Genomic DNA, 27,991 nt, shown 5'->3' on the forward strand with positions numbered 1-27,991 from the left:
ATAATATATTGTTGATGTTTTGTGATTTGGTTCTTTTTTTACGACTGTCGATACTGTAGTGCCGGAATTTTTATTCGTGTTTAGTTCCGTTGCACACGCAGCGGAGGACAACACATTACTCATTTCCGCCATTACATTACACTGACGCTTCCACCACATGTCAACCACAACATCGCCGTCCCCACCACTTCCTTCTCATTCCTCAAACAAATTACGTAATTCCTCTCCTATCTTCCACTCTCGATCCTTCAAGCGAAAGGATTTTTCCATTCGATGTGAATCCGAGAATAGCCAAAGGTGGACGGTTGGTTGTGTTTCTGGTACTGATCCAATTCATATTATTCTAAAACCTCCTTCAATTCCAATGGCTTCCTCTGCTGCTTTGGCTTCTGCTGTGAAGAATTCTAAGAGAGTTTGTCTATTCTATTGCAATGAAATGAAGGACCTTGCTGAGAGAATTGCTTCCCAAAATGACTCCATTGAGCTTCGTAGCATCACTTGGAGGTATGATTTTCCCCCAACTTTTTTCTGTTTTATGAATTGTGGAATTTAATTAAGTATGTTTATGCACGAAATTAGTGCGCCTTCGTCTCAGTTCTCACATTGTTTCATTAATAATGTTATTTTATACTATAATTTTTACAAATTTCAAGAATTTATATGTATTATCATTTATCAAATGTTTGGGACAGAGCGAGTAATTTTTAACGACCCAGAAGAAAGAAAAGGGGGAAAATTCCGTGGAATTAGTTGAGCATGCCGGACACTACTAAGGTTATCAAATGAAAGAAAGGGTTGCGGTGGGGGCGGGGCGGAGGCAATGGGAAAGGGAGCTTACCAGCTTTTATTAAAGGATCAATACCAATCAGAACTTTTAAGTTTTAACTATTTCTGTAATTTGTTATTCCAATGTATGCTCCACAAATACAAATTATAGGCCCCATTTGTTTGCACTTTACGGAGGTCTGAATCTGTATGATTAAGATCTTAAGCCATTAAGTGCATTTGTTTTCATTAAGATTTAAGCACTTTGTGGGTCTGGATAGGTCTTAATCACTAAGATCCTTGTACAAAAGTCTTATTATCATTAAGAGGTAGTCTTATGTGGATAATATTCACCACCACTTTATCCACAATCACCGACCGCTTCCACTAACCGTCTCTATCATCACAATTACCACCACCATTGTCAACCACCTATTACTGCCATCAACTATCAACCTACTACCACCAACCACCTCTACCATCACACCACCATCACTACCATCACTGCCAAGAGCATTACTGTCAGCCACTACCACATCTGCCACCTCCATCATTATCACTATATCCATTACCACCACCCCCGCTATCATCACCACCACCACCAGCTCCACCATAACTATCAACCACTACCATCACTCCAGTTGCTATCTACTACCAACCAACTCCACCATCACAACTAGCACTGCTGCCACCTCCACCACTACTATTAGCCGCTACTACCATCGCTGTCAATCCCTACTACCAACCAACTCCACTAGAACAACTAGCATTGTTGCCATCTCCACCACTACTGTTAGTCGCTACCACCATCGCGGTCAATCCCTACTACCAACCACCTCCACCATCACCAACTACCACCAACATATTGTCTACCACCACACATTCTTTAGCCACCACCATCAACACCAGTATCACAATCACCGCCATTACCAATCACCACCATCACTACAAACACCAACTACCTCAAGCATCATAACTACCCCCACTGCCATTACTAACCATTAAACCAACCATTAACACCACCATAAACCATCTCCTCCATCACTAGCAAACATAAATGTTTCATCTTTTTTAGCAAATAATAATTTTATTTTATTAAATTAATATTTTTCTAATATTTAATTAATTTTTAATTTGAATTATATATATATTTTTTAATGTTTACTAATAAATAAATTATGTCCATTCAGATTTTGAAAAATAAATAATCTTAATCATTTAGTTTCCAGATGAGGCCTAATGTGTTAAATTCAGTGGCCCATCAAATGGAGCAAAGGAAATACAAAATGTGTTCTGGTTAATAGGTCCGTAAGGATAGGTTTTGAAAATTGGAGTTTTGCCTGCTTACTATGTGATCAAAGTTTCCTTTTTGGCACCATAGTAAGTTGCTTGTCAACATAATTTTGAACTAGAAGTTATGTTGGATATATTTATTTTGTCTTGACTTCGATGATGGATAGAAATGTGGGTAGAATTTATTGGATTTTCTGACCCCTATTACTACAAAATTGAGGAAACATAAATTATTTCAGTAACAGTAACACAAGTACTGTCTGTTGTACAGTGCTTTTCTGCAAAGTTGATTTGGTATTAAATAAATTCAGGACTTTTGACGTTTACCTTATCCCAACAAAATTCAGGACTTTTGAAGATGGATTCCCCAACTTATTCATATCTAATGCTCATGGCATCCGTGGACAACATGTAGCTTTCCTTGCGTCATTTAGTTCTCCTGGAGTAATTTTTGAGCAATTATCTGTCATTTATGCATTGCCAAAGCTCTTCGTCTCCTCATTCACACTTGTCCTTCCATTTTTCCCAACGGGCACATCCGAGCGTATGGAGGATGAAGGTGATGTTGCGACAGCTTTTACGCTTGCCAGGATTTTGTCAAACACCCCAGTTCCTCGAGGAGGACCAACTAGTTTAGTTATCTTTGATATCCATGCCTTGCAGGTGTACACCAAATTCGAGTCTTCACAAAAAACCTGATATTTTTTTTTGTGCTGGTAATTTTCTAGCTTATATATCATCCTATTGTTAAACTGACGACACAGGTTTATATGACTTCTCTGATTACAGGAGAGATTCTACTTTGGAGACAATATACTACCATGCTTTGAGAGTGGGATCCCGTTGCTTTTAAAGAGGCTACAACAACTCCCCGACTCTGATAATGTAAGTCTCTTTAGTGTTGTCAAATGGTAATTTAAGGCAGGTTTAATCCCAGAAGCTTAGGAAAGTTTGAGGAGGCGCTTCGACAATGTAGGCAAAGCACTAAGATATGCACACTCATTGCCATGAATTCTATCATGAATCGAGCAATACTAAACAATAAATATAATCGACAAATAAGTGCATTAGTTGTTAAAAAATATATTATGATTGAATTTGTTATTTTTTTTTGAGAAAAGCACACTCCAACTTCACGGGGGTCCTATTACCCCCAAACTTAATTTTAGCGTATTTTTGTCAATCTTTTTAGCTGATGTGAAACTTTTGACGTGGCCTCATTTTATGTAATAAAGGTGTCACATCAGCACAAAAAGGTGACAAAAATACGCTAAAATTGAGTTGAGAGGGGTAATATTATCCCGTGAAGCTGGAGTGTGTCGTTGCAACTTTGGCCATAGTTCGGAAGTACTGGGGTACTGGATGCTTATCTCTATTTTTTTTCTTGATATATATATATATATTCCTTCATTATGCCTTTTCTTAGCAAAGCCGCCACTAAAATTTTGCTTTTGCTTAAAGCTCCAATGGACCTGGAACACTTTTAACAGTTTTTAGCTTCCGACAACATTGAGTTTCTTCTCTTTTTCCTTAATCCTGGTATGAAGTAGAACATAAACAAGTTAATTATATGTTTGACATTCTGTTGCGGGAATAACATTATTTTGCATTTTGATTTCCTTGTATTCGTTTTACTATGTATTTGTGTAGTATTCCGTGTCTCGAGCCGGGGGTCTATCGGAAACAACCTTTCTACTTCTTTAGAGGTAGAGGTATGGACTGCGTACATCTTACCCTCCCTAGACCTCACTATGTGGGAATACACTGGGTTTGTTGTTGTTGTTGTTGATTTCCTTGTATTCGTTGCATAATTTGCTATTTAGGAATTCCAGTAAACTAACATGTTGATGAATTTATAGCATATAAAAGCTGAAGGGATCATGAGGATATTGAAAGTTTGAAACAAATAACCTTGTCATCTCATGAAGCTCAATGGGTAATTCTGGGTGGATATGACACGGAATTCTTTGATTAAAATGAGTGTTACTAGAATCAAGGCATCTTCTCTAGCAGATTTTGCTACCTCAAAGCTTAAGTTTAAATCTGTTTCTTTTCCTTTTTTATAATGGTGGTGGCTGGGCCAGTTTGCCCACAACTCAACTAATATCGGGCAACTTTGTCCATCAACCCTTGGAGATATGGAAAAATATCATCTACTGTTTTTTTCCTCTTTTGGGATTTCAACCCTGCTCTCTCATTGTCACTTAAGTTTGATTGCTGTTGGGACACACCCTTGGGTTTTGTGGGCTTCTTAAGAGTTCTAGTTTTGGTTTCCGGTTGAGATTCCTCAAGTGTAAGCTCTCAAACAGATATCTTGTTTGGTGTACTTCCTTTCAACATGAGCTTATAAACAAACTGAATTTGTATTAGCTCTGCCTTCCAATAACCACAGGCTATAGTTTTTCTCTCACACATGTTTAGATTCAGCAGTTGTGAATTCAATCTTGGATTATTTAGAACTATGAGTCCATATGCTGGACGCATACTTTTTTTTTGTTCAGTTTCAAAAAAAGAAGTATGAGTCCAGCATATGACGTTAATGGTAATGAATTCCTTTGAGATGCTATTCCCTTTGCCTAATTTTTTCCTGCTAATTATTGACCTCTATTGTTTCTTTCTGTAGATATCTATAGCTTTTCCTGATGATGGTGCATGGAAACGTTTTCACAAGCAGCTTCAGCATTTTCCAATGGTATTCCTTCAAAACTACTTTGGTGCTCAAAATAACTCCCATCAGCATGATGATCAGACATTCGTATTCATGCTTTTGTGCTCATAAACTCTGTTCTTACATTTTCTAGTGAGAGCTTGACTTATATTTCCTTCCTATTGCTTCATATCTTCCGTTTCTTCGTATTGCACCTGCAGTTTACAGATTGCAAGTAGGACTATTGACTTTATATTGCACTGGAGTACTAATATCCAAAATTGGAGGCCATAAATTACTTACTAAATAAGTATGAACTGTATTATACAAATTGAAAATAGAACTATTGACTTCTATATATGTGCTGGTGTACCTGTGCAGAAAATTGGAGGTCGTGAATCACGTAAATAAGTACATAGTGACTAACATTATAACATGATCCGTCACTTTCCATTCGCGAGGCAAATAAAAAGAAGATAAAGAAGAAAAATACCAACCCCAGCTGATCTGAGATTTAAAGCATGGCTGGTTTATTTATTGATTGATGCTTTATATTTGGTGAGGGGTAGGGAAGAAAGAAGTGGATCCTGTTATGTTATGAGCTTCTAAAAATGCCCTTTATAAGAGCTTACAAAGTTTACATGCATGTCTGTATTGATATTGACAACAACACCATGCTATGCTATTTTGGGTGATAGTTTTCTAGACTTGGCAGATCGGAGAAGTCACCATCATCTACTTGTCTGTTGAATCTAGCCTATTTCCTTAAGAATTTGTTGGGTCTTCAAATAGTCAAGCAGCTGGATTTTTATCATTTCATTGAAGACTACGTCTTGCTTTTTCAGTTTGCTTTACATCTGGAACCATGTTAGAGATGCTCATTGACATGGTGTATATTGATTATCAGATTGTCTGTGCTAAAGTTAGGGAAGGTGATCAACGAATTGTACGGATTAAGGAGGGAGACGTCAATGGACATCATGTTGTGATAGTTGATGATCTTGTACAATCAGGTGGCACCCTAACAGAATGCCAGGTGAGAAAATTAGGTAGGCATTTGGGCATGAACTGTGTGATGCTTGAAAAAAGTAATATTTGAAGTTTGAGTTGAAAAATGGTTTTTGAATGTTGAAGTTATGTTTGGACTTTTATTTTACTTAAAAAAATGTGGAAGTTTTGTGAGAGAAATCTTTTTTAACTTGAAAAACTTTTTCTCAAGTTTGGAGTGAAAAATTAGCAATGTATAACCAACTCGGTTTCTGAAAAAAAGAAAAGAAAGAAAGGTTATGTCCAAACAGGTTCCCAGTAGTGTTCTGTGCTAGTCTACAATCTACATCTAGAAAAATTTACTTATCGTCACATTAGGCTAGAATTGGCACATTTAGTGTGTGTTCGGTATGAAGGAAACTGTTTTCCTATTTTCTCATGTTCGTTTGGCTAAAAAATTTGAAAAATAATTGATGCGACGAAAATTACGAGAACAAGAATTTAACTACGAATACAAAAGAACAATCGAATATGAGATAGAAGATAGTTAGATTTGCACAAGAAGATAGAAAGAAATAGGAACTCTTCAACAACAACAACAACAACAAACCCAGTGTATTCCCACCTAGTGGGATCTGGGGGGGTAAGATGTACGCAGTCCATACCTCTACCTCTAAAGAAGTAGAAAGGCTGTTTCCGATAGACCCCCGGCTCAAGTCACGAGATACCACACAAACTCATAGTAAAGCACAGAACTAGATTACATAACATAAATACGGCACCCATAAGTATTAGAAAACAGAGGAAAGCACACAGATTCGTAATAAAACATGGAACACGGAATCATAACAAGAATAAAACCCCCACCAAGTAATTCCCTACACTAGCAACCCAAACCGGCCCTAGTCTTCTGCCCTAATTCGCGTCCTCCAGACCTTCCTATCTAGGGTCATGTCCTCGGTGAGCTGTAACTGCTCCATGTCCCGCCTAATCACCTCACCCCAGTACTTCTTCGGCCTACCCCTACCCCGCCTAAAACCATCCAACGCTAGCCTCTCACACCTACGAACCGGGGCATCCATGCCCCTCCTCTTCACGTGTCCGAACCATCTCAATCGGGCTTCTCGCATCTTGCACTCCATTGGAGTCACACCAACCTTCTCCCGGATAGTCTCATTCCGCACTCTATCTCCTCTAGTCAGCCCACACATCCAGCGCAACATCCGCATTTCTGCCACCTTCATTTTTTGGATGTGGGAGTTCTTAACTGGCCAACACTCCGCTCCATACAACATGGCCGGACGGACTACCACCCTGTAGAATTTGCCTTTCAGCTTGAGCGGCACCTTCTTATCACACAACACCCCCGATGCGAGCTTCCGCTTCATCCATCCCGCCCCAATACGGTGCGAGACATCCTCGTCAATCTCACCGTTACTCTGGATCACGGACCCGAGATACTTGAAACTATCCCTCTTACATACCTCCTGTGATTCCAGCTTCACTACTACCTCATTCTCCCGCCTCATGTCATTAAACTTGCATTCCACATACTCTGTCTTGCTTCTGCTCACCCTGAACCCTTTAGACTCAAGTGTTTGCCTCCACACCTCTAATTTGTCATTCACACCCCCTCGAGTCGCCTCCACACCTCTAATTTGTCATTCACACCCCCTCAAGTCTCATCTATCAGAACTACATCGTCTGCAAAAAGCATACACCAAGGCACCTCCCCTTGAATACGTCGCGTCAACACATCCATCACCAACGCAAACAAAAAGGGACTAAGAGTAGATCCCTGATGCAATCCTGTCAAGACAGTGAAATGCTCTGAGTCTCCTCCCGCCGTCCTCACCTGGGTTTTCGCTCCATCATACATATCCTTAATTGCTCTGATATATGCCAGCGGTACTCCACTCACCTCCAAGCATCTCCAAAGCACCTCCCTGGGGACTTTGTCGTAAGCCTTCTCCAGGTCGATAAACACCATGTGCAGGTTCTTCTTCCTTTCCCTATACTGTTCCACCAACCTCCGCACCAGGTGAATTGCCTCCGTCGTCGAGCGGCCAGGCATAAATCCAAACTGGTTTTCCGAAATAGACACTATCCGTCTCAGCCTCACCTCGACCACTCTCTCCCAAATCTTCATAGAGTGACTCAATAACTTAATCCCCCTATAGTTATTGCAACTCTGGATGTCACCCTTATTCTTATAGAGAGGGATCATGGTACTCCACCTCTAAGCCTCGGGCATCTTTGCCGTCTTGAAGATTTCATTAAACAATCCAGTCAACCACCTTACACCAGCCTCTCCAACGAACTTCCAAAACTCTGCCGGTATCTCGTCCGGCCCCGTCGCCCTACCCCTTCGCATCCTGCGAACAGCCTCTCTAACCTCTTCTACCTTAAAACGTCTACAATAGCTAAAATCCCGACACTCCTCTGAGTGCTCCAGTTCCCCTAACACAATAGCTCTATCCCCTTCGTCATTCAAGAGCCTATGAAAGTACGACTGCCATCTATTCTTAATGTGGCCGTCCTCCACCAACACTCTACCGTCCTCCCCCTTACTGCACCTCACCTGATCGAGGTCACGACCCTTCCTCTCCCTAGCCTTAGCGATTCTAAACAACTTTTTCTCCCCTCCTTTCCCCTGTAACCCTGCATACAAGCTCTCAAAAGCGGCCGTCTTAGCTGCCGTGACTGCTGACTTAGCCTCCTTCCTAGCTAGCTTGTACTCTTTCTTGTTTACCCGCTTCTCTTCTTCGTCCTTACTCTCAACCAATTTAGCATACGCCCCTTTCTTGGTCCCCACTTTCTTCTCCACCTCTTCATTCCACCACCAATCCCCCCAATGATGCCCGGCCCGGCCCCTAGAAACACCCAACACCTCACTTGCATTCTCCCTGATGCACCTAGCCGCCCTATCCCACATACTATCCACGTCCCCCCCACACTCCCACACCCCCATTCCCGCCAACTTCTCCCCTAGCTCCCACGCATTCACTGGCGTCAAGCCGCCCCACTTAATTCTAGGTCTACACTCCTTACTCCTCCTCTTTCTATTCTTCTTTATACCCAAATCCATAACCAAGAGCCTATGCTGGGTCGAAAGATTCTCAGTCGGGATGACCTTACAGTCCTTACACAACGCCCTATCCCCTTTCCTAAGCAACAAAAAGTTAATCTGGGTCCTGGCTATCGCGCTTTGAAAGGTGATCAGGTGGTCGTCCTTCTTCGGGAAGCCCGAGTTCACCACCACCAGCCCAAAGGACCTCGCAAACTCCAATAGAGTAGCCCCCTCTTCATTTCTTTCCCCAAAACCAAAACCACCATGCACATCACCAAAGCCTCCCGGTAACGCCCCGATGTGCCCGTTGAAATCTCCTGCTACAACAATCTTCTCCGAGCTAGGCACGCCTCTCACCACCTCCTCCAAAGCCTCCCAAAACCGCATCTTCTCCTCCCCCTCCGATCCCACTTGCGGCGCATAGGCACTACACACGTTCAGGGTAAACCCCCGAATGACCAACTTAATAGTCATCAACCTATCGTTGATCCTCTTCACCTCTACTACCTGACCTCTAAGCTCTTGAATATATTAAATTCAAAACCCTTAAATCCTTTATCAACAAGCACCTAATCTCTTCGTGGACCAGGAGGGATCGATCACCCCCAAAACCCTTGTTTCTAAACTAGCATTCAACAAAAACTCAGCATTCACACTCTCAAGTGTTTAATTCAATATCCAGAAACTACTGCGGAAAAATGAAACCCTAATACTATTATTTATAGTCTATTACAAGGCTCAAAAGTGACCCATGAGAAACTACGAAAATAACCTTAAAGTTGGGATTGATTAGCCGTTGACGGTTCCCTTAACTGTCCGTCTAGGGGGTGACGAATCACCATGCCTCCCGTCACCCTTGGACAGTGTTGCTCCCTTATTGATTTACCTTGACGGCTTAAGGGACGGCCAGTCAGGTTGGTGACTGACCTTCAACCAAACCGTCACCCCAAAGCAGTGAGGGGTCTTCTTGTCGTTCACTTGGCGGCTCCCTTGATGGTTGGTCAAGTCCTTGACTGATCTCCAAGTGAGCCGTCACTTCTTGGCAGCCCACTATTCCTCCCTTTTAATCTCCTAGTTCAATCTTTAACACATGAAATCCTTTGGAAACGATCACACGTCCTTCTTCATAAACATGTGAAGATGTTTGGCAGCCCACTTCTTCATAACTTGCTCTAACACGTCCTTCTTCATAAACATAGCTTGTATCTTTTGAAGTTCCCGAGCTTGGCTTCTAGTGAAAAGCTTTGAGGGATTTTGGATCATATCATATTTTCTTTTGGAAAACAAGTTCATAAATAAGGAAAATGACTTTCTTAATCAAGGTAGTGAAAACAAGTTGTGCCACTCTCAAAATCACCCACCCCAAGTATATCCCCCTCTCCCCGCGATAACGGTCCTAATCGGGAACTAGAATCAAAACGAGGAAAATTGAAATAAAGAAAAACAATAGGTGAAATTATTGAAGCACCCAAAGGTATGACCTAGTGGTTCAATGAAGTTAGGATGAGCACCATGCAGTTTCAGGTTCTATTCCCAGCAGAGGCAAACACTAGGTGATTTCTTCCCATCTGTTTTAGTCTTGGTGGACAGAGTTACCTGGTACCTGCTGTTGGTGGGAGGTGACATATATCCCGTGGATTTAGTCGAGGTTCACACAAGCTGGTCTGGATATCACGATTATAAAAAAAAAAGTATGTGAAATTATCAAAATTCGTTCTGAGTTATGAGCAACAAAGGACTATACCACCGTCACCTCTCAATTGAATCCAATCAAACAACAATACTTTCGACTTTATCAAAGACGAGCAAACCAAATTGAATCCATAAAAAGGGTAACTTAACTCAATGATTGATTAAGCTTGAAGAAGTTACCACGAGCAATTTAGAGAATCCACCCTAAACACTCAATCTACGATTATCAACTACCTGATTAAGCTAATGCTAGGCTACACCTAGAGAAACTACAAGCTTAAAAGTTCTCAAATATTCAAGGGAAAAGGGTCCTAATATACCTAAATTTTGAAGAAAATTGTTGTAACATGCCTCAACTTTGTGGGGGTCCTTTGAATCCCCCCTCCTGAACTATTTTAAAATGGAATATATGCCACTCTTATATGTTGACCTAGCAAAGAGAGTGACATACACTTTCCTTGAGAGAGTGAGAAGTAATTGCAAGTTGCAACAACAACCAACCCAGTACTTATATTTCTATTTTTTATTTATTTTTATCTCTCTCTAGTTACCAAAATGCCACAAACTTCTTCTCTTCCACCAGATTTAACACTCACAACAACAACAACAATGGCTTCCACTACATCCGTCATTTTCACGCTCACGAAGCTCTACAAATCATCCACCTCCCACAATTTTATTTTTCTTCTTTGTCTCTTTCTTTCATCACCTTAATTCAACCACCTATATCAACACTTCTCCACTGCTGCCTACCATTATCCCTGTGAGAAATATAAGAGAAGAATATTATTGACTCGTTATAACTATATTATTACATAGAGACCCTATTTATAGACACTACATTCCAATTATTTTCGTAATAGTACACTATATTACAATCCCTTTCCAAGTAGGGTACTATATGTTATTCCTGCTCCTATTCATATTCTAACACTCCCCCTTAAGCTGGTGTATAGAAGACATATGTACCAAGCTTGTTATGGATGTAATTAATACGAGGATCGGTGAGGGACTTGGTGAAGATATCTATAAGAAAACTGATAAGGACTGCTTTGGACGTCTGGGAGACATCAACTGAAATGGAACAAACTGAAAAAGTAATCTGAAAAGTAGTAAACATTGCCTGAAAGTCGCGTCGGCAGAAAATTGTCGGAAACTGGTATAAAATATATGGGTCATCTCGAAATCAAGAGATAAGTAGATCTTGAACAAGATAGTAACCGAAGAACTGGTCGGAACATACTCACGCGCCGGATTATTAGATTTGATGGCTGAAAAGTGGTCATCATTTGAGAAAAAATTATACGGGTAGGGTCGGAATGATGACACGACCCTACTGAGAAAGAGAATTATATGGGTAGGTCGGAATGACGGCACGATCCTACTAAGAAATAGAAATTATATGGGTAGAGTCGAAATGACGACACAACCCTACTGAAAAAGAGAAATTATATGGGTAGGGTTGGAATGACGACACAACCCTACTGAAAAAGAGAAAATATTTGGGTAGGGTCGGAATGACGATATGACCCTACTGAAAAAGAGAACTTATATGGCTAGGGTCGGAATAATGGCACGACCCTACGCAAATCAGATCTGAGGAGTCACCATAAAGATGTATGAAACTACGCAAATTAGATCTAATGAGTCACCGGAAAGACGCACGGTGCTATGCAACTCAGAGATGAGAAAGTAGTTCGAAAAGATGCATGATACTAAGCAAATTAAATGTGAGTAGTCCGGAGAGATGCATGGTGCTACGCAAATCTGATATGAGAAAGTAGTCATCAGAAAGATGTATGGTGTTACACAAATTAGATATGAGTAAGTAGGGAAAGAAGTGCGGTGGCCTAACTTTTGCCAACATGATTATTGGTCGGACGGGCGGCATATTTGGGTTATAGCCGCCCGCGGCAGCGGAAGCTCTTTGACTCTCTACCAAGATCGTAGAGGCTCTGATATCATGTGAGAAATATAAGAGAAGAATATTATTGAATCATTTTAACTATATTATTATATTGAGACTCTATTTATAGACATTACATTCCAATCATTTCCTAATAGGACACTACATTACAATCCCTTTCCAAGTAGGATACTATATGCTATTCGTGTTCCTACTCATATTATAACAATCACTATCATCACTGAGCCATCAGAAATTAATTAATTTATCTGACTACTAATTGAGATTAAATTACCCAAATGCTCTAATTAGCAAAGAAATAACTCAGTTGGTATAAAAATAGAGATTAGAAAATTAAAATCTTTCACGGAAAATTTATCTCGCCAACAATACTGCCCATTTTTTGTTATGTACTTTTTGGTTGATAAAATATGCCTATTTGACTCACTATTACTCCTCTTCTTCTGCCATTCATTTTGCAACATTCCCTCTGCATTCCCCAAATCTTGTCGGCATCATCTCATCGTAGGTTCTACTTTCGCCGCTGCCGCCGTCATTGAGATAAAAAGAACTCCAACAATAACAAAAATAATCAAACACGATGGAACTCTAATTTTTTCTACGAGAAATTAAAATATCCTTTTGTAATTCTTCTCATTTTTGGTGTTTTTTGTGTTTTCGATGCTACTCTATTAATTTATGTAAATACTAAAGAAGACAAATGATAATGGACAAGATTAGTTAAATTTTGAAAGAAATTGAAAGGCAGAAGAAATGAAGTAGAAGAAAAAATAGTGAGGATAAGAGCCATGTCTTCTCAGCACAATAGGGGTGTTACCGCTTGTCTTTCACCATTTAGCACAAATTTGGGTGAGACTATATTTCGGAACCATTTTCCAATATTCAATTCATCAAAATCTGAGGAAGAAAATAACTAAGGCCACTATTTATAGTTATTGTCGTTATGACTATTTAGGAAATAACCCACAAGACTCTTCTTGATTGTCCATGACTTTGTATATTCGTTGTTCCATGGCTTCTTCCGGGCTCCAAACTATCATCTATATGTAGAAGCCCCTCCTAATGTATCCCACTCTAACCATGCTCATATCAACCCTCCAAAAAAAATTCCTACCCACCCCCCCCCCTGACAAATTTTTTTTGTCCCCGTCCCCCCCTAAAAAATAAAAATAAAATTTAAAATTAGTTTTAAAAAAAATTTCAAAATATTTTTCTTTCCCCACCCCCTACCCTATTATGTTAAATATATACAAATGCTTTTAGAAACACATTTTCCTATTTGCGTAATGAACACAAGAAAATAAGTAAGAAACAACTTGTTTCCTAGAAAATAGGGAAACATTTTCCTCCATACCGAACATACCCTTAGCTTAAATTTATGACCTAGTCTGTTTGGTGTTTAGAAAAAAAATGGAAGGGGAAAAGTATTAACATTCTTTATAGTATAATACTCCTCAATAGTAGTCCTGGTCTCGTGTCCATTGTGGCTAATCTGTGTTATTTGGCAGAATTTGGTGAAGAAACTATTATGTACAACCTTTTGTTTTTACACAATCTCTGGTAAGTGAAAAGCTTGTCTCATTTTGGAAGTTGATAACTATATTATTTGGACCCTTCAAAATCCTGTCAGTCATTCAAATATGATTTGGGTGAGGGCGTGGATTCACACTAGATTTGGCAAACTTACTCTTAACTGGTAAAACAACTAGCCCTAGGGCTATCGAACAAAGGATTATCTCAAACCTAGACCGATTCACCGAGGTATTTATGCTGATATGATGAGATAAAATGCAATACTCTTTAACGGGCAAAGTGAACTTTATTTTGAATTAAAGAATTCAGAATCAATCAAATCTCCCCAAGTAGGATTCGAACCTACAAACAATCGGTTAATAACCAACCGCTCTACTATTGACCTACCAGGGAATCATAGGAAATTTGATCGCATAAATTCCCGTTTTCAACCCATGATCAATCTGAGCTCGAAGCTTCCTTTATAACTCTCGAAACTTCGTTTTGGTAGTTCCCTTGCATGATTTGGTTGACTTACATTGGGTGCTTTGACTATATTTAGGACCAAGAAATACTGTTCGTTGACTATATATATATATATATATATATATATATCTATGATATATTAAAAATGTGAACACCCTTAGAAAAGTGATTTGAACGTTTTGCCTTTCATTAAAAGATTTTTCTTTAGACAAAACTGTCTTTTCACTATTTTTTTAAAATTTATTATTTAATTATTTTTTATTATATTAACTAGACTTCCTAAAATATATGGGACTCCTAAAGTATATAGTAGGAGAATTAATTAATATATTTCTTTCTACTAGATTTCCTAAAATATATGACTCTTAAAATATATGGTAGGAGAATTAATTAATATTTTCCTTTCTACTGTTTAATTAGAAAAATAATTCTAAAATTGGACTTTGTTAAGGAAATACTGATATAAATATTGAGCAGTACGTTAAACTGGATATTCATCTTTATTATTTAAACAAATATCTTATTTATTGTAATGTTTGAACTCATTAAAAGAAGATACACGCGCAAGGCGCGTGCACCTAAACTAGTTTATATATATATGAGAACCATTTGCTATTACACTAGAATATCTTATTTATAGAATACTAGTATAGGTATCAGCGCGATGCGCGAAGCTTTTTTTTTTTTATGATTATACATTAAAAAATATTAACTTATTCATATAAAATAAATCAATTTTTATTGTATAAAATTAACATAGTTCAAAGTTACTTCGTAAAAAAAAAAAAAAAGACACATAGTTCAAAGTCAATGAAATATTAAAAATAATCGTTAATAGTGAAATTAGAACTAATACTTAATAACAAATCACAATTACAATTGTTTTACATGTTTCGATATAAAAAAGAACAATATCAGTATTGACTAATTTTAAAAAAATAATAAAATATTTTATATTAAATAATTATTAATTTTGTTGTTGGCTTAACTTTATATTTTTAATCAATTAAAAGTTGAAATTATAACCCTTACCTTTCATTTCTTAATTCAACTTCATCTACTAACTGCATTTTTTTTCAATAAAAATATTATCTTTCAATTTCATTTTAAACATTAAAAGTACTTAACTTTGTCAATTACAAACTTCTAATTCTAAATTTTAGATTTCACAACTTTAATTCATTCAGACTTTGTTCTATTATTATAATTTTATTTCTTGTTTGATTTCATCGTTATTACCTTTAAGTATTTTATTTATACTTATTATTATTATATCTTCTATATTAATTCAATTAAAAGTTTTTATGCTACTTTCAAAATCACCTATCTCAACAAATCTCACATCCATCCCGCACCTCTATTTCACCACCCACCCCAAGTTTTATTTGATTTTTAACTTTTTAAATTTTTGTCAATTTTTTTTCACCCCATCCACCCCCACCTCCAACCCCTCTCCCCCAACAAAAAATATAAATTTTATTTTATTTTTACAAAAACTTTTTTTCTTTACACTACCCACCTCTAATCCCTACCATCCACCACGATTCCCTACCCAACACCTCCCCTACCTCTTTCTAGAATTTTTTATTGTTATTTTTGAGAATCTTTTTTAAAAAATTTCTTACCCCCACCCTTACTGTAATCCTAAAAAAATTTAATATTCTCTTTTTTAGATTTTTTTTCTATCCCTACCCCAAACGCCACCTACATCTACCACCCCGCATACCCCCTCCTCCCCGCACCCGCACCCGCACCCGCACCCGCACCCCTCCATCTAGCCTAGCCCCTACCCGCACCCTACCCATCTCACCCCATTTCGACTACTACAATTCTCTACCCTTATCCTCTCCCATCACAATACTATCACTATGTCTTTACTCATTTATGTTGTTTCTTAATAGTACTACAAACGCGTTAAATCGTATTACTTTACAAGAAAAGGTCTAACTAATCCTCAGGGGTTGGCCTGGTGGTAATTGGCTTGAGCTTTGGGGTGCTCCCTTTCAAGGTCTTAACCCCACTGAGTGCAAACAATTTCTGAGGGCCATCGGAATGGGTGAAACCCTGAATTACCCGTGGTGCATTTGTGGGAAACTCCTTGCCGAGGGCCTGTGCACCCCCGGGATTAGTCGGGACTCGAAAAGTCTCGGACACCCGGTGCAAGTTAAAAAAAAAAAATATTTATGAGGTATTTGGATCCATCATATGTAGAAATTTCAAATTTTTTAGTTACATTTATAACAAACGATAAAGAGACAAACACTAGGTGTTTTTTTCCTATCCGTTCTAGCCTTGGTGGACAGAGTTGCCTGGTACCTGTTGCTGGTGAGAGGTGATAGGTATTCCATGGATTTAGTTGGGATGCGCGCAAGCTGGCCCAGACTCCACAGTAATCAAACAAAAGATAAATATAATGCTAATTGTAAACAACAATAACATAATAGCAACAATAAAAATATTGAACTTTTTAACATAAATTTTCATGATATGTTCCAAATACATGGCATGTTCTTCACCAGATTTCACATAATAAATCTTATTAGGTAATTTCAATTGCACCATTTCATAGAACATCTTGCCTTCATGAATAGTTTTGAACCAATGTCGTACCTCCATTTAAGATCTCCAAATTTTGTAATTTGACCAATTGAACATGCTGCTTTCCTGAACGACTTAACCAAATTTATATAATAATAATTAACAATTTTTGATGCAATTGCTTAATGAATTCAACATATTTGCACAATTTCTCTTACTTTTCTATGTATAATATAATGCAACTTTAATTACTGAAAATAATAATTTGAAGCATATAAAAAGGTTATTCACCTGTTGCTAGCACATATTAACATTATTTTTCCAATGTACGTCATGTCAATCCATTTGTATTATCTGCTTGAAAATTAATCAACACAATAACAATTAAGAAGACAAATATTCGATTTCATTAAACTAAATCTTTGAACCTCAAAATTACACATAATGAAACTGAGGGCATTAAAAAAAAACAAATAAACCGAACGATAAAAAAAAAAAGGAGCAGAAGCTATTTGTTGATAGTAGAGAGAGATATTGAATGGAATATATACCATTTTATATTGCTAGTTGACATATTGAAATTGCAATTTCAAAATTTTAAAATAAAAGATTGTTTGAGATTACAATATCGGGTAGGATAAGCTTAAGAGAGCTGTAAAAGAGTTCCAAATAAACTTATACCACATATTTGTGTTTCTTATTTAGAGAGTTACTATCTCTAGTTCTAATAAATTAATAAAGTTATCTCTTTATATTTTAAAGCTTATTTTTTTAATAGTTTTTTTATACCTTTTTAATTTAAATTGAAAAGTTTAAAAAGTTACTAAATAGCTAAATAAAGTTTGCATAGTATTTTCAAATTCTGTTTTGGATATGATCTGTATCTTTTCTTTAATTCAAACATTTATGTTTCATTTTAATTTCAAATTTTAAACTTAACTTTTTACTTATCGTTTCAATATTTGTGTTATAATTCAAAATAATATCTCCAACATAATCTCGACCTTTTATCTTCATATAAATTCAAAACAACATTTACGTAGGGACAAAATGAAAAGGCAAAAATAATTTATTTAGGAATGAAGGAAGTATTATTATTATTAACTACTACTACTATTAATACTACTACTACCACTATTATTATTATTGTTATTATTACTACTTTTTTTTAAATTATTATTATTATTATTTTATTATCACCACATTATTGCTATTACTACACATATTTTTTTGGTAAGCACTATTATACGTATTATTTTTATTATTAAATTAAATGTATTCAAATATATTTTATAGTATATAAAAGGAAGAAATTTATGAAATAATAAGTTTATTTTGGACTCTTCAACCATAAGTTTCTATTTGTAAGATAATGATTTTCTTTTCTTTTTAAAAGGATAATACATTTTCAAATTTAAATATTTAATTTTATTTTAATTCAAATTCTTATTACAATGGCATTAAACCTTGTCCTAAAATCTGCCATGTGGCCTCTCAATAGCTTGTCACTTGGCTAATTATGGTGCTTCGTCCTCTGCTTTATAATATACTAGTATAACCGCCCGGACCTCGCATGTATAATATTTGATTATTTAAAATTAAATGATTTTGTTTGTTGTGGAGATTAATAAAGTGTAAAAGTTCAAATTACTTTTCAAAAATCTTTCACACTTTAATATTATAATGAAAACATAAACATATACACATATATTTTTACAACTAGAAGTTTCAATTGGTTGATGGATCATCAATTTTGCATTTGCCATATAGTACCTCTTTTTTTTGTTGCCACAAGCTAAGAGAGACACATCATTTTGAATCATATTTGTGTTATGATTATTTTTTTTATATTTAAAATATTTTCTTAGTTTTAAAGTCAAAGTATGAAGACGCTTAGAAAAGTGATTTAAATTTTTTACCCTTCATTAAAATATTCCGCAATAAATTAAATTGTCTTTTCACTTATTTCCTCTAATTATTATTTAATTAAATTAAAATCCTATAAAATTAAGGACTCCTAAAATATAATGTTTAGCACTTCTAAATCAATTAGAATTTTACTTTAATTAAAAGAAAAGCTCTACAACTATTTCTAATTTAAGTCAAGTTTTTGGTGTTCGATAATCATTTATTACATTCTTATTACGTATTTAAAACTTTTAAAAATTTGGTATTTCATAAATTTTCTCACTCTAACGGTTTTATATTTATTTGTAGATTTTTCAAATTTTTGTAATATCAAATTTAATTGATTTAGAATTCTTAAACTAATAAAAAAAATATTAGTTATCATTAATTTTGATGATTTCTAATAAGAAAAGTTCAAAAGTTTACATACCCAAAATTTTCTCTGGTTATTATTAGGTCGTTCCTCTTTGTTATAATACAGTGTGAGTGCAAAATTAATTAAAAAATTTTCGAATATAAGTTAGTTACTTTAATTATGGTTCAATTATAACTTTATTCTTTCAATATTTTAGAAAAAAAAGAACACGTTTTGAAGTTAGTAAAACTAATATTTTGAAATTTCTTGCCTTATATAAGTTGTTATTTTACTTATGATACATTTAATATTAATAAATAATTCATGAAATAAAAATAAATCTCTTCATATCTAGGCTTTTTTTTTGTTAATTAATTTTCAAATCTTAAATTAGGAAAAAATAGTAAATTCTGATGACTTCTAATAAGAAAGGTTTTTTGTTATTTCCTTTATGATTCATTTAATGTTGGTAAATAATTCATGAAATAAGAACAAATCTCTTCATATCTAGGTAATTTTTTTTTGTTAATTTTCAAATCTTAAATAAGGAAAAAATAGTGAAATTCTGATGATGTCTAATAAGGAAAGATTTTATTATAAATATATTTAATTAATTTTTAACTCTTAAATATTAGAAAAAAATAGTGAAGATTTTATCTGAAGCAAAGATTTTTAGTGAGGGGCAAAAAGTTCAAACAACATTTCTAAGGTTCTTCACACTTTTAATATATTATAAATTATAGATTATAGATATAGATTTGGAGTGAATAGAGGCCTAATTATAATTGCTCCAAACAGAACAGAGAACCAATTTTTGCTGGCCCAAGAAATAATAAAAGGACCAAATCTGTTTACAAGCCCATCTAGATAGATCCATGTATTAAAAATCTGTACAGCCCCACTTGCTGCAAAATGAATTCGACCCTCTTGTGGCTGAAATAGAGGCAAATCAAATACAAAAGTTTTCTCAGATAGCGATTGATGGTGAGGAAAATCATGGTGAAACTGAAATCATGGTGAAATTAAAGATAGATCATGGGAATTGAATGTCACTTATTTCACAGAGGAGGATCGTTATGTCAATTTGGGGAAATTCCAACCAGAAGATAATACTCATTCTGGAGAAATTTCTGGAAGCTATTCTGATAGTGAATTGGACAGGGATGGGGCTCAAGTGATGATGAGACAAGAAGAACAAGCTAGCTAGCATTGATGTAGCCCATAATATACTTATGCTTCCATGGCGCGAGAACATGCAAGAGAAATTAATTAAAATTGAAGCGTCTAGATGGGTGAAGATGAACATGGTCAGAATTAGCAAACAATTGGGGATTAAGTCAGGCGAGACAGAAGATAAACTACTCAAATTGCTATTACGTATTGATAGTGCTAACCCAAAAAATCTCTATCCTCTCCGTTACGAATTACTTCACCAAGCAAAAAATGTGAAGTGGTGAAAAAGATGCTGGAATTTGGGGTAGGCTTTTGAAGTGAGTCAAGCAAGCGGGGTAGGAGCAGGGGAAAGAAGGCTTTGTCAATTGCATAATGATGTTGAAGATTATTTGTTAAAATGTGCGAGGTACGATGATAGAGAAAAAAAGAGGATGATAGATCTTTTAATTCGAAAATGGAATGCTGACATTGTGTGCTTAACATAGACAAAAATGAATAAGATCGACGTACTTTGTATCAAACAGGTTAGTGGCTCTAGATGGACAGATTGGGTTGAATTGGAAGCTCGAGGGAGTAGTGAGGGAATACTAGTATATTGGGATAAAAGAAGATGGCAATGTATGTATAAGGAAGTAGGACATCATTCTGTTAGTGTAATCCTTGAGGAAGGGAGTTTGGGTCTACAGTATGCATTCACGGGGGTATATGGGCCATGTGATTGAAAAGAAGAAAAAATTTATGGAAAGAGCTGACAGATGTTCATGGAACTATAACCTAACCGTGGGCAATCACAGGTGATTTTAATGTAATTAGATTTGAAGAAGAGTTAATAGGAAGAGCCAGAAATACTAGATCAATGAGAGAATTTTCAAGAGCAATACAAGATTTTTCCCTGATGGATCTCCCTCTACATGGAGGACCATTTACATGGTTTAGAGGCAGTAATAATCAGAAGACTTCCAAAGTCGATAGATTCCCGATTTTACAAAAGGTGGGATGAGCATTTCAAGGCTATCAAACAAAGAGTTCTTCCGAGAACAACATCTGATCATTGTCCTATTGTACTGGAATGCCGTGAATGGATTAGGGGCAAAGGAAACTTCAAGTTTGAAAATATGTGGTTCGAGCACCAAGGGTTTGTCGATTTAATAGATAACTGGTGGAAGTCATATGATAGTCAAGGTGAATCAGACGTTGTCCTTGCTAAGAACTGAGATTGTTAAAGGTGGACCTGAAAAATGGAACAAGGAAGTACTTGGCAATTTAGAATTGAGTAAGAATAGAGCATTGAAAAAACTGAAAAATATTGATCACGCGCTAAGGAATAATCAGAACGATGAGCAATTAGAAGTGGAAAGGAACAAAGTTATCAGGGAGTTAGAGGAAATAGCAAAATATGAAGAAATAAACTGGAGACAGAAATCTAGATGTTTGTGGTTAGAGTTTGGAGATAAAAACCCAAATTTTTTTCACAAGCAAGAAAATTCCTATAAGAGATTTAATTTTATTGATAATTAATGATGGAAGGAAGGCTTTGTTGAAGATGATGAGTTGATTAAAGACCATATTCAGAGATTTTATGAAGACCTTTTTAATGAAACTGAAGTTTGGAGACCAAGTAGGGAAGATGCTAATTTGAAAAAAACTGTAAGATGATGAAAAAGAATGGTTGGAGAGGCCATTTACTTTTGAACAAGTGGAAACAATAATCAACTCTTTTGGTGGTGATAAAGCACCGGGTTCGGATAGTTTTAATCTTCACTTCTTTCAAAAGTGCTGGGACACTGTAAAAGAGGATATGTGGAATGTTGTGGAAAACGACAAGGCACCTTTGTTAGAAGCATTAATTCTACCTTCATAGCTTGGATACCAAACAAGAAGGGAGTCGTGGAAATAAAAGATTTCAGGTCTATCAGTCTCTTAGGAAGTGTATACAAGATATTGGCAAAGTTGTTGCCTGAAAAATTGAAACTTCTTGTTGACAAGTTGATCTCTCATCATCACAATGCCTTTATTAAAGGTAGACATAGCAGACACAACTTTGGTGGTTAATGAAAGTGTGGAACACTTGTTGAAATTGAAGAAGAGAGGTGTAGTTTGCAAACTTGAGTTGGAAAAGGCTTATGATTATGTAAATTGGGCTTGCTTGATCAACATCATGTAGTTGATGAATTTCGGGGACAAATGGCTTGACTAGATTAGATTTTGCATTTCTACGGTCAGATTTTCAGTTTTAATAAATTGAAGTCCTCACGGTTATTTCAAATCTCAAAGAGGATTGAGACAAGGTGACCCTCTATCACCTTATTTGTTTGTTTTAGTAATGGAAATGTTTAGTAACATGTTAAGAAGGGCTGAACAATTAGGTTGGAATAGGGAGTTGTGTATCGGCAGAAATAATGGTAACATTGTGATGTCTCATATTTTACATGCGGATGACACTTTTGTTCTGTGAAGCAGAGAAAGAACAGTTTCTTTATCTTATAGGAATCCTATTGAGTTTTGAAGCAGTCTTTGGATTGAAAGTAAATGTGGCAAAGAGCAGTATATTTAGTATAAATGTTGATGTTTGTATAGGAGAATTAGCAAACATTTTGGGGTGCCAGATGAAACATTTTCCTACAGTTTACCTTGGATTTCAGTTGGAGTGAGAGGGAATGACCAGAATATTTAGCAAGGTGTTTTGGACATATGTGCCAACAAATTGGCTCCATGGAAGAAGCAACATTTGTCACTTGGAGGAAGACTCGCATTGATTCACAGTGCTTTAGATAGCATGCCTTCCTATCTAATGTCACTATTTGTTATGCCTTGTCCAGTTGAAAATAAGATGAACTCTATGAGGAATAAGTTTTTATGGGAACGAAACAGTTGCTACAAAACATTTCACTTAGTTAGATGGCAAGTGGTCACTAAAGAAAAGAAGGGGTGGATTGGGAATTAGAAACTTGAGATTGCATAATAAAAACATGTTTAAGTGGCTTTGGAGATTTAGTAGGGATAAAGGAGTTGGTTGGGATTAAAATAATTGAAGCAATTTATGGTAGTAGGTGCGGCTGGTATCCCCCTTCAAATATTTTTTATACTAGATGGGGAGTTTGGAAAGGGATTTTCAAATTATGGGCCGAACTTCAACAATTAACCAAATTAGAGGTGGGGAATGGAGCAAAAATTAGATTTTGGACTGATTTATAGATTGGCGATGAATGCTTGAAACAAAAATTTCCTCTTTTTTTCAGTTGTTGCAATAACAAAGATGGAGTTGTAGCTGATTTTTATTCCAACACTGGATGACAAATGAATTTTAGAAGAAATCTAAATGATTGGAAATTGAAGGTTTTTGGCAATTACTTCTTTGGATAATTCTTACATTGATCAGAGTAAGGGGGATTCTGTAGTATGGATAGATAGCAAAGATGGATCTTTTTCAGTAAAAAATTGTTACATTCTTCTTATGAAGCAATCAGGATTCTGGGATACTAGTTGGCCGTGGAAAGGGATCTGGAGAACTAAATCTCCTTCAAAGGTAGCTTGTTTTGGTTGGATTGTAGCATGGGGAGCTTGCTTAACTCAGGATAATTACAGAAAAGGGGTTTTACACTAAGTAATAGATGTTACTTATGTGGAGAAGAGGTGGAGACTGCAAATCACCTTTTTATGCACTGCAGAATAGACAGACTATGTTGAGAATTTTTTTTTTTCAGTATATGTGGGATTTCTTATGCCTCAGTGTGTGAAGGAGTTATTGGAGAGTTGGCAGCACCAGAGAATGCATAAAGCTTTGAAGCAAATATGGAGAATTATACCTTTGTGCATATTCTGGACTATTTGGTTAGAAAGAAACAATGCTTGTTTTGAAGGGCAAAAAGTTCATATTTCTAGAGTTAAAAGCAAGTGTTTACATAATTTGTTTTGTTGGTGTAAAAGTAGTTTCATTGATAGTATAGATCAATAGATGGACTTTTTGGAGTTGTTAGGGAGTTGTTGTAGTTGACTGTATGGATATACCCAAGAGTCTTTTGTAACCTTTAATTTTGGTACCTTCTTGGTACTTGGCCAATAAACCTTTACCTTATCAAAATAAAAATAAAAATGAAGAATTAATTTTTTTTTAGTTTTTGGTCAAATAACTTCAATTAGTGGAAATATATTCTTATATGTCGTTATATATATATATATATATATATGTTGATCACATCCCAGCACATTTATCGGCAGTCAGATTCATACCACCACATCCTACAATGTATTCGATGAAGAATCTAACCTTTTGATCCACATTCACGTTGGATACTTACGCCAAGTCCAAGCAACATAGGTTGATAATAGTGAATGAGGTTCTAACGTTTAAAAAGTAGAAGTGATAGTGCAGAACGTACCATTTAATGGGTCCATGAATTCAAGGTACGTCATAGTTGTTAGTTATGATGCTCTAAAGCTGGAGGAAGTATCCATGGTACAAGGTACAACAACAACATACCCAGTGTATTCCCACAAAGTGGGGTCTTGATAGGGTAAAATGTATGCAGGCCATACCACTACCTCAGACGAAGTAGACAAGCTGTTTTCAATAACTCCGACTCCGGACAAATAACAGTATAAAAATGATAGAAACAACAATCAAAATAGGATAATACATCAATAGATAATAAAAGAAACAAGACACCCATGGTGTAATGCTTTCACAATCTATCCGAAAATTACAAATATCACCAAAACATCACGAACAAGAAACTACAACACACGCTTAACACTGCGACTACAGGCACAATTACAAACAAAGCACTCCTTCCTACTAGCAAGAATGCACTCCAACCCACTAATCCTCTACCCTAATTCAGGTCTTCTTCCTCTTCCTATTTAGGGCCATGTCCTCAGTAGGCTGTAACTGCTCCATGTCATGTCTAATCATGTCCCTCCATTATTTCTTCGGCCTACCTCTACTCCCAACCTCTCACACCTCCGTACTGGGGCATTCTTGCACCTCCGTATCTTGCAAGGTTGTAGTTTAGATTTATTTTCCTCTATGTTGGAGGATTGTCTTCTCATTGAGAAGATAATGAAATATGGAGGGGAGCTCAGTAGCACACAGATTTCCTTAACACATCTAAAATTCTTGTGTGTAATTGCATGTTATACATAATATTTGAGATTGAAATATTTTATAATATTATGATTGTTATGTAGGTTAATCACCTACGAATCACTATCAAGTATTATACTTTCACGATTTGAAAAATGTAAAATATAGTTAAAATAGTTTAATTTTTAGAAAAACAAGAAATTAAGTAGCTATTATTGTTTTCTTAAGAAAAATTCACTGTACATCACACGGGTACTGATACTAGTTATTAGAACGAGAATTGCTTAAAATGCTTAGATGCAGAGAAGAAATGAAAATAAATATGGCCACGCTTATTGAATTGACATTCTTGAAAATTGATATTCACTTCGTCCCTCATTTCTTATTTGATTGATGTAGCACAACTAGTCTCTGCTTTTTGCAGAAAGTGTTGGCTAAACATGGAGCTCAAAAGATAAGTGCTTATGTGACCCATGGAATTTTTCCGAACAGATCATGGCAGCGTTTTAACCATGACGAAGGAGGTAGGTGTGTGTTCTCAGATTCTTGTACTAGTAAGCTATAATTTCCTTCTTTATGATTGATTTCAGCAATATGTCTAAAGAGGCCTTTTAATCATCGTCTGTTTATTTTTCATGTCTGGATATTAATAGTTTGGAGATCTTAACTATTTAGTGTCTTGTTTATTTATATTACTAGCGTCTGAGTAGACTTAAATGATTAAAATCTGTAAGAAAGTCTTAATATCACTAAGATGCCTATAAAGGTGGCAGTTCTACTGCTGCCGTCGCCCACCACTATCAACTAATGTTGTTGCTGGCCCAATTATCCTCTACCTCCTCCACCACTCACAAACACTATTCCTAGTCACAAGCATCATCGTTGTCAGTCACTACAATCAATCAGCAACACCTCTAATCACCATTTACAATCACCACCAACCACTATTGTCACAACTATCACTAATCACTATGGACAATCATCACATCAGTCACCACTAGATATAGTCATCTACCGTCATCATTCACAAACATCATTTGTTATTATTGTCATTCTCCAATCACTACAATCACCATCATCAACCATTACTATCAGGCACCATTACCACAACTACTACACATAACACCACCATTAGCCAATATTATCCCCACTCGACACCCGCATCACCACTGTTAGCCATCACCACCACCGTCATATAGCGTTTTAAGAATATTTTGTTGAAGTAATATTAGATTACTTTATATTTTCTTGAATTTTATGTTTATTAATTTTTAAATAAAGATAAAGTTCTATAAAATTCAGATGTTGGAAAAACAGTATTATTTAATGTTCAGATCTTGATAAAACATCTTAATATTCAGATTCAAATTTCTTAATCATTAGTGAAAACAATTGCGGCCCAAGTCTGGCATCATGTTTGAGAACTCTTTCGATTTGTTGAGACTTTCATAAATCTTCTAACAAGTTTTTCCTAAATAATTAACTACCATGCTTTGAAGTGCTGCTTTTTGAAATTTTCCTCGACTCTTCTTTTGACAGAATGTAACTCTTTTTTGTTCTGCTTGTACATCCTTGCTACACATTTTCATGAGAATTCCTTTATAAATTGGTAGACTGTACAAATGTTTTACTAATCAAATTTTGCAATTCAGCAACTGAAAGAGTAAATATTGAGGCAGCAATACAACACATTTGGGCATCAAGTCTGTCTGCAGCATGATCTTTCTTCCTTTTTGGTTGAAGTTTTCCTTGTTCAGAAATTCAATATAAAAATCAGTTACTCTTTCTGAAAGTTTTAATTCTCAATGAATTGCACAGTTACACTGTTTGAATGTCTATCTTGTGTTTTGTTTGATCTTTTGTTTGAATTTTATCAGGTGATTTCATCCCTGTTTACCTCTTAACTTCTTCAGGTAGTCCTGAGAATGGGATGAGTTACTTCTGGATCACAGATTCATGCCCTCGAACTGTGAAGGAGGTGAAAGACAAAAAACCATTTGAGGTTCTGAGCCTTGCCGCCCCCATAGCAGCTGCACTTCAGATTTAACTGCAGATTATGTACCTTACCTATGCTGTTCTTTCAATTCTTTATACCTGCAATGTACAATGATTCAAGATATATAGAGAGCTAGAAGAAGCCGGAGTTTCCTGCTAGCATTATCGAATGAATGGTGCTACTCAAGTGTGAGGAGTTTAGATTGATAATGAGTGGTGCTACTCAAGTGTGAGGAGTTTAGATTGATGTAGACACAACTTTTTTCAACTCTAGTTACCTCTCAGAAATGAGAATTTGATGCCAGCGTAATTAAAATGTTTACTACTCCCAATCAAAGTTCATTGAAGATTTCCCTTGAAGGATTTACCTCGAAAAATGACTCTTTTATTTCCCATAAAATGTTTGCTTGTATAATGAAAGGTCTACAATTTAATTTGGATGTGGGTTGAACATTTAAGTTATAACATAATCTAATAGTAGCTAATTATTTATGTTGAGTTCAGGGTTATATTTTTCTCTAGTTTGCATGATTAATGAGCAATTTGTCAGAAAAATTAAG

General features: G+C 36.0%; 1 protein-coding gene across 7 annotated transcripts; it reads left to right on the forward strand.

The window, feature by feature from the left end:
- On the forward strand, positions 1 to 27,949 carry LOC107870738 (ribose-phosphate pyrophosphokinase 4). Of its 7 annotated transcripts, none has more exons than XM_047413168.1 (8): positions 12 to 504; positions 2,370 to 2,617; positions 2,722 to 2,774; positions 2,848 to 2,943; positions 4,682 to 4,750; positions 5,613 to 5,741; positions 25,861 to 25,960; positions 27,350 to 27,949. In XM_047413168.1, exons 1-8 carry the CDS (start codon positions 158 to 160, stop codon positions 27,481 to 27,483), a joined length of 1,176 nt encoding a protein of 391 aa, XP_047269124.1. In that variant the 5' UTR covers positions 12 to 157; the 3' UTR covers positions 27,484 to 27,949. The 7 variants fall into 7 exon arrangements, with proteins under 7 accessions (XP_016572838.1, XP_047269124.1, XP_016572839.1 ...); XM_047413171.1 differs by having other exon boundaries at positions 14 to 504; positions 2,406 to 2,617; positions 25,861 to 25,964; XM_047413169.1 differs by having other exon boundaries at positions 15 to 504; positions 2,406 to 2,617.
- The last annotated feature ends 42 nt before the right edge of the window (positions 27,950 to 27,991 follow it).

Source organism: Capsicum annuum, chromosome 5, assembly GCF_002878395.1.
Source record: "Capsicum annuum cultivar UCD-10X-F1 chromosome 5, UCD10Xv1.1, whole genome shotgun sequence".
Classification (NCBI taxonomy): domain Eukaryota; kingdom Viridiplantae; phylum Streptophyta; class Magnoliopsida; order Solanales; family Solanaceae; genus Capsicum; species Capsicum annuum.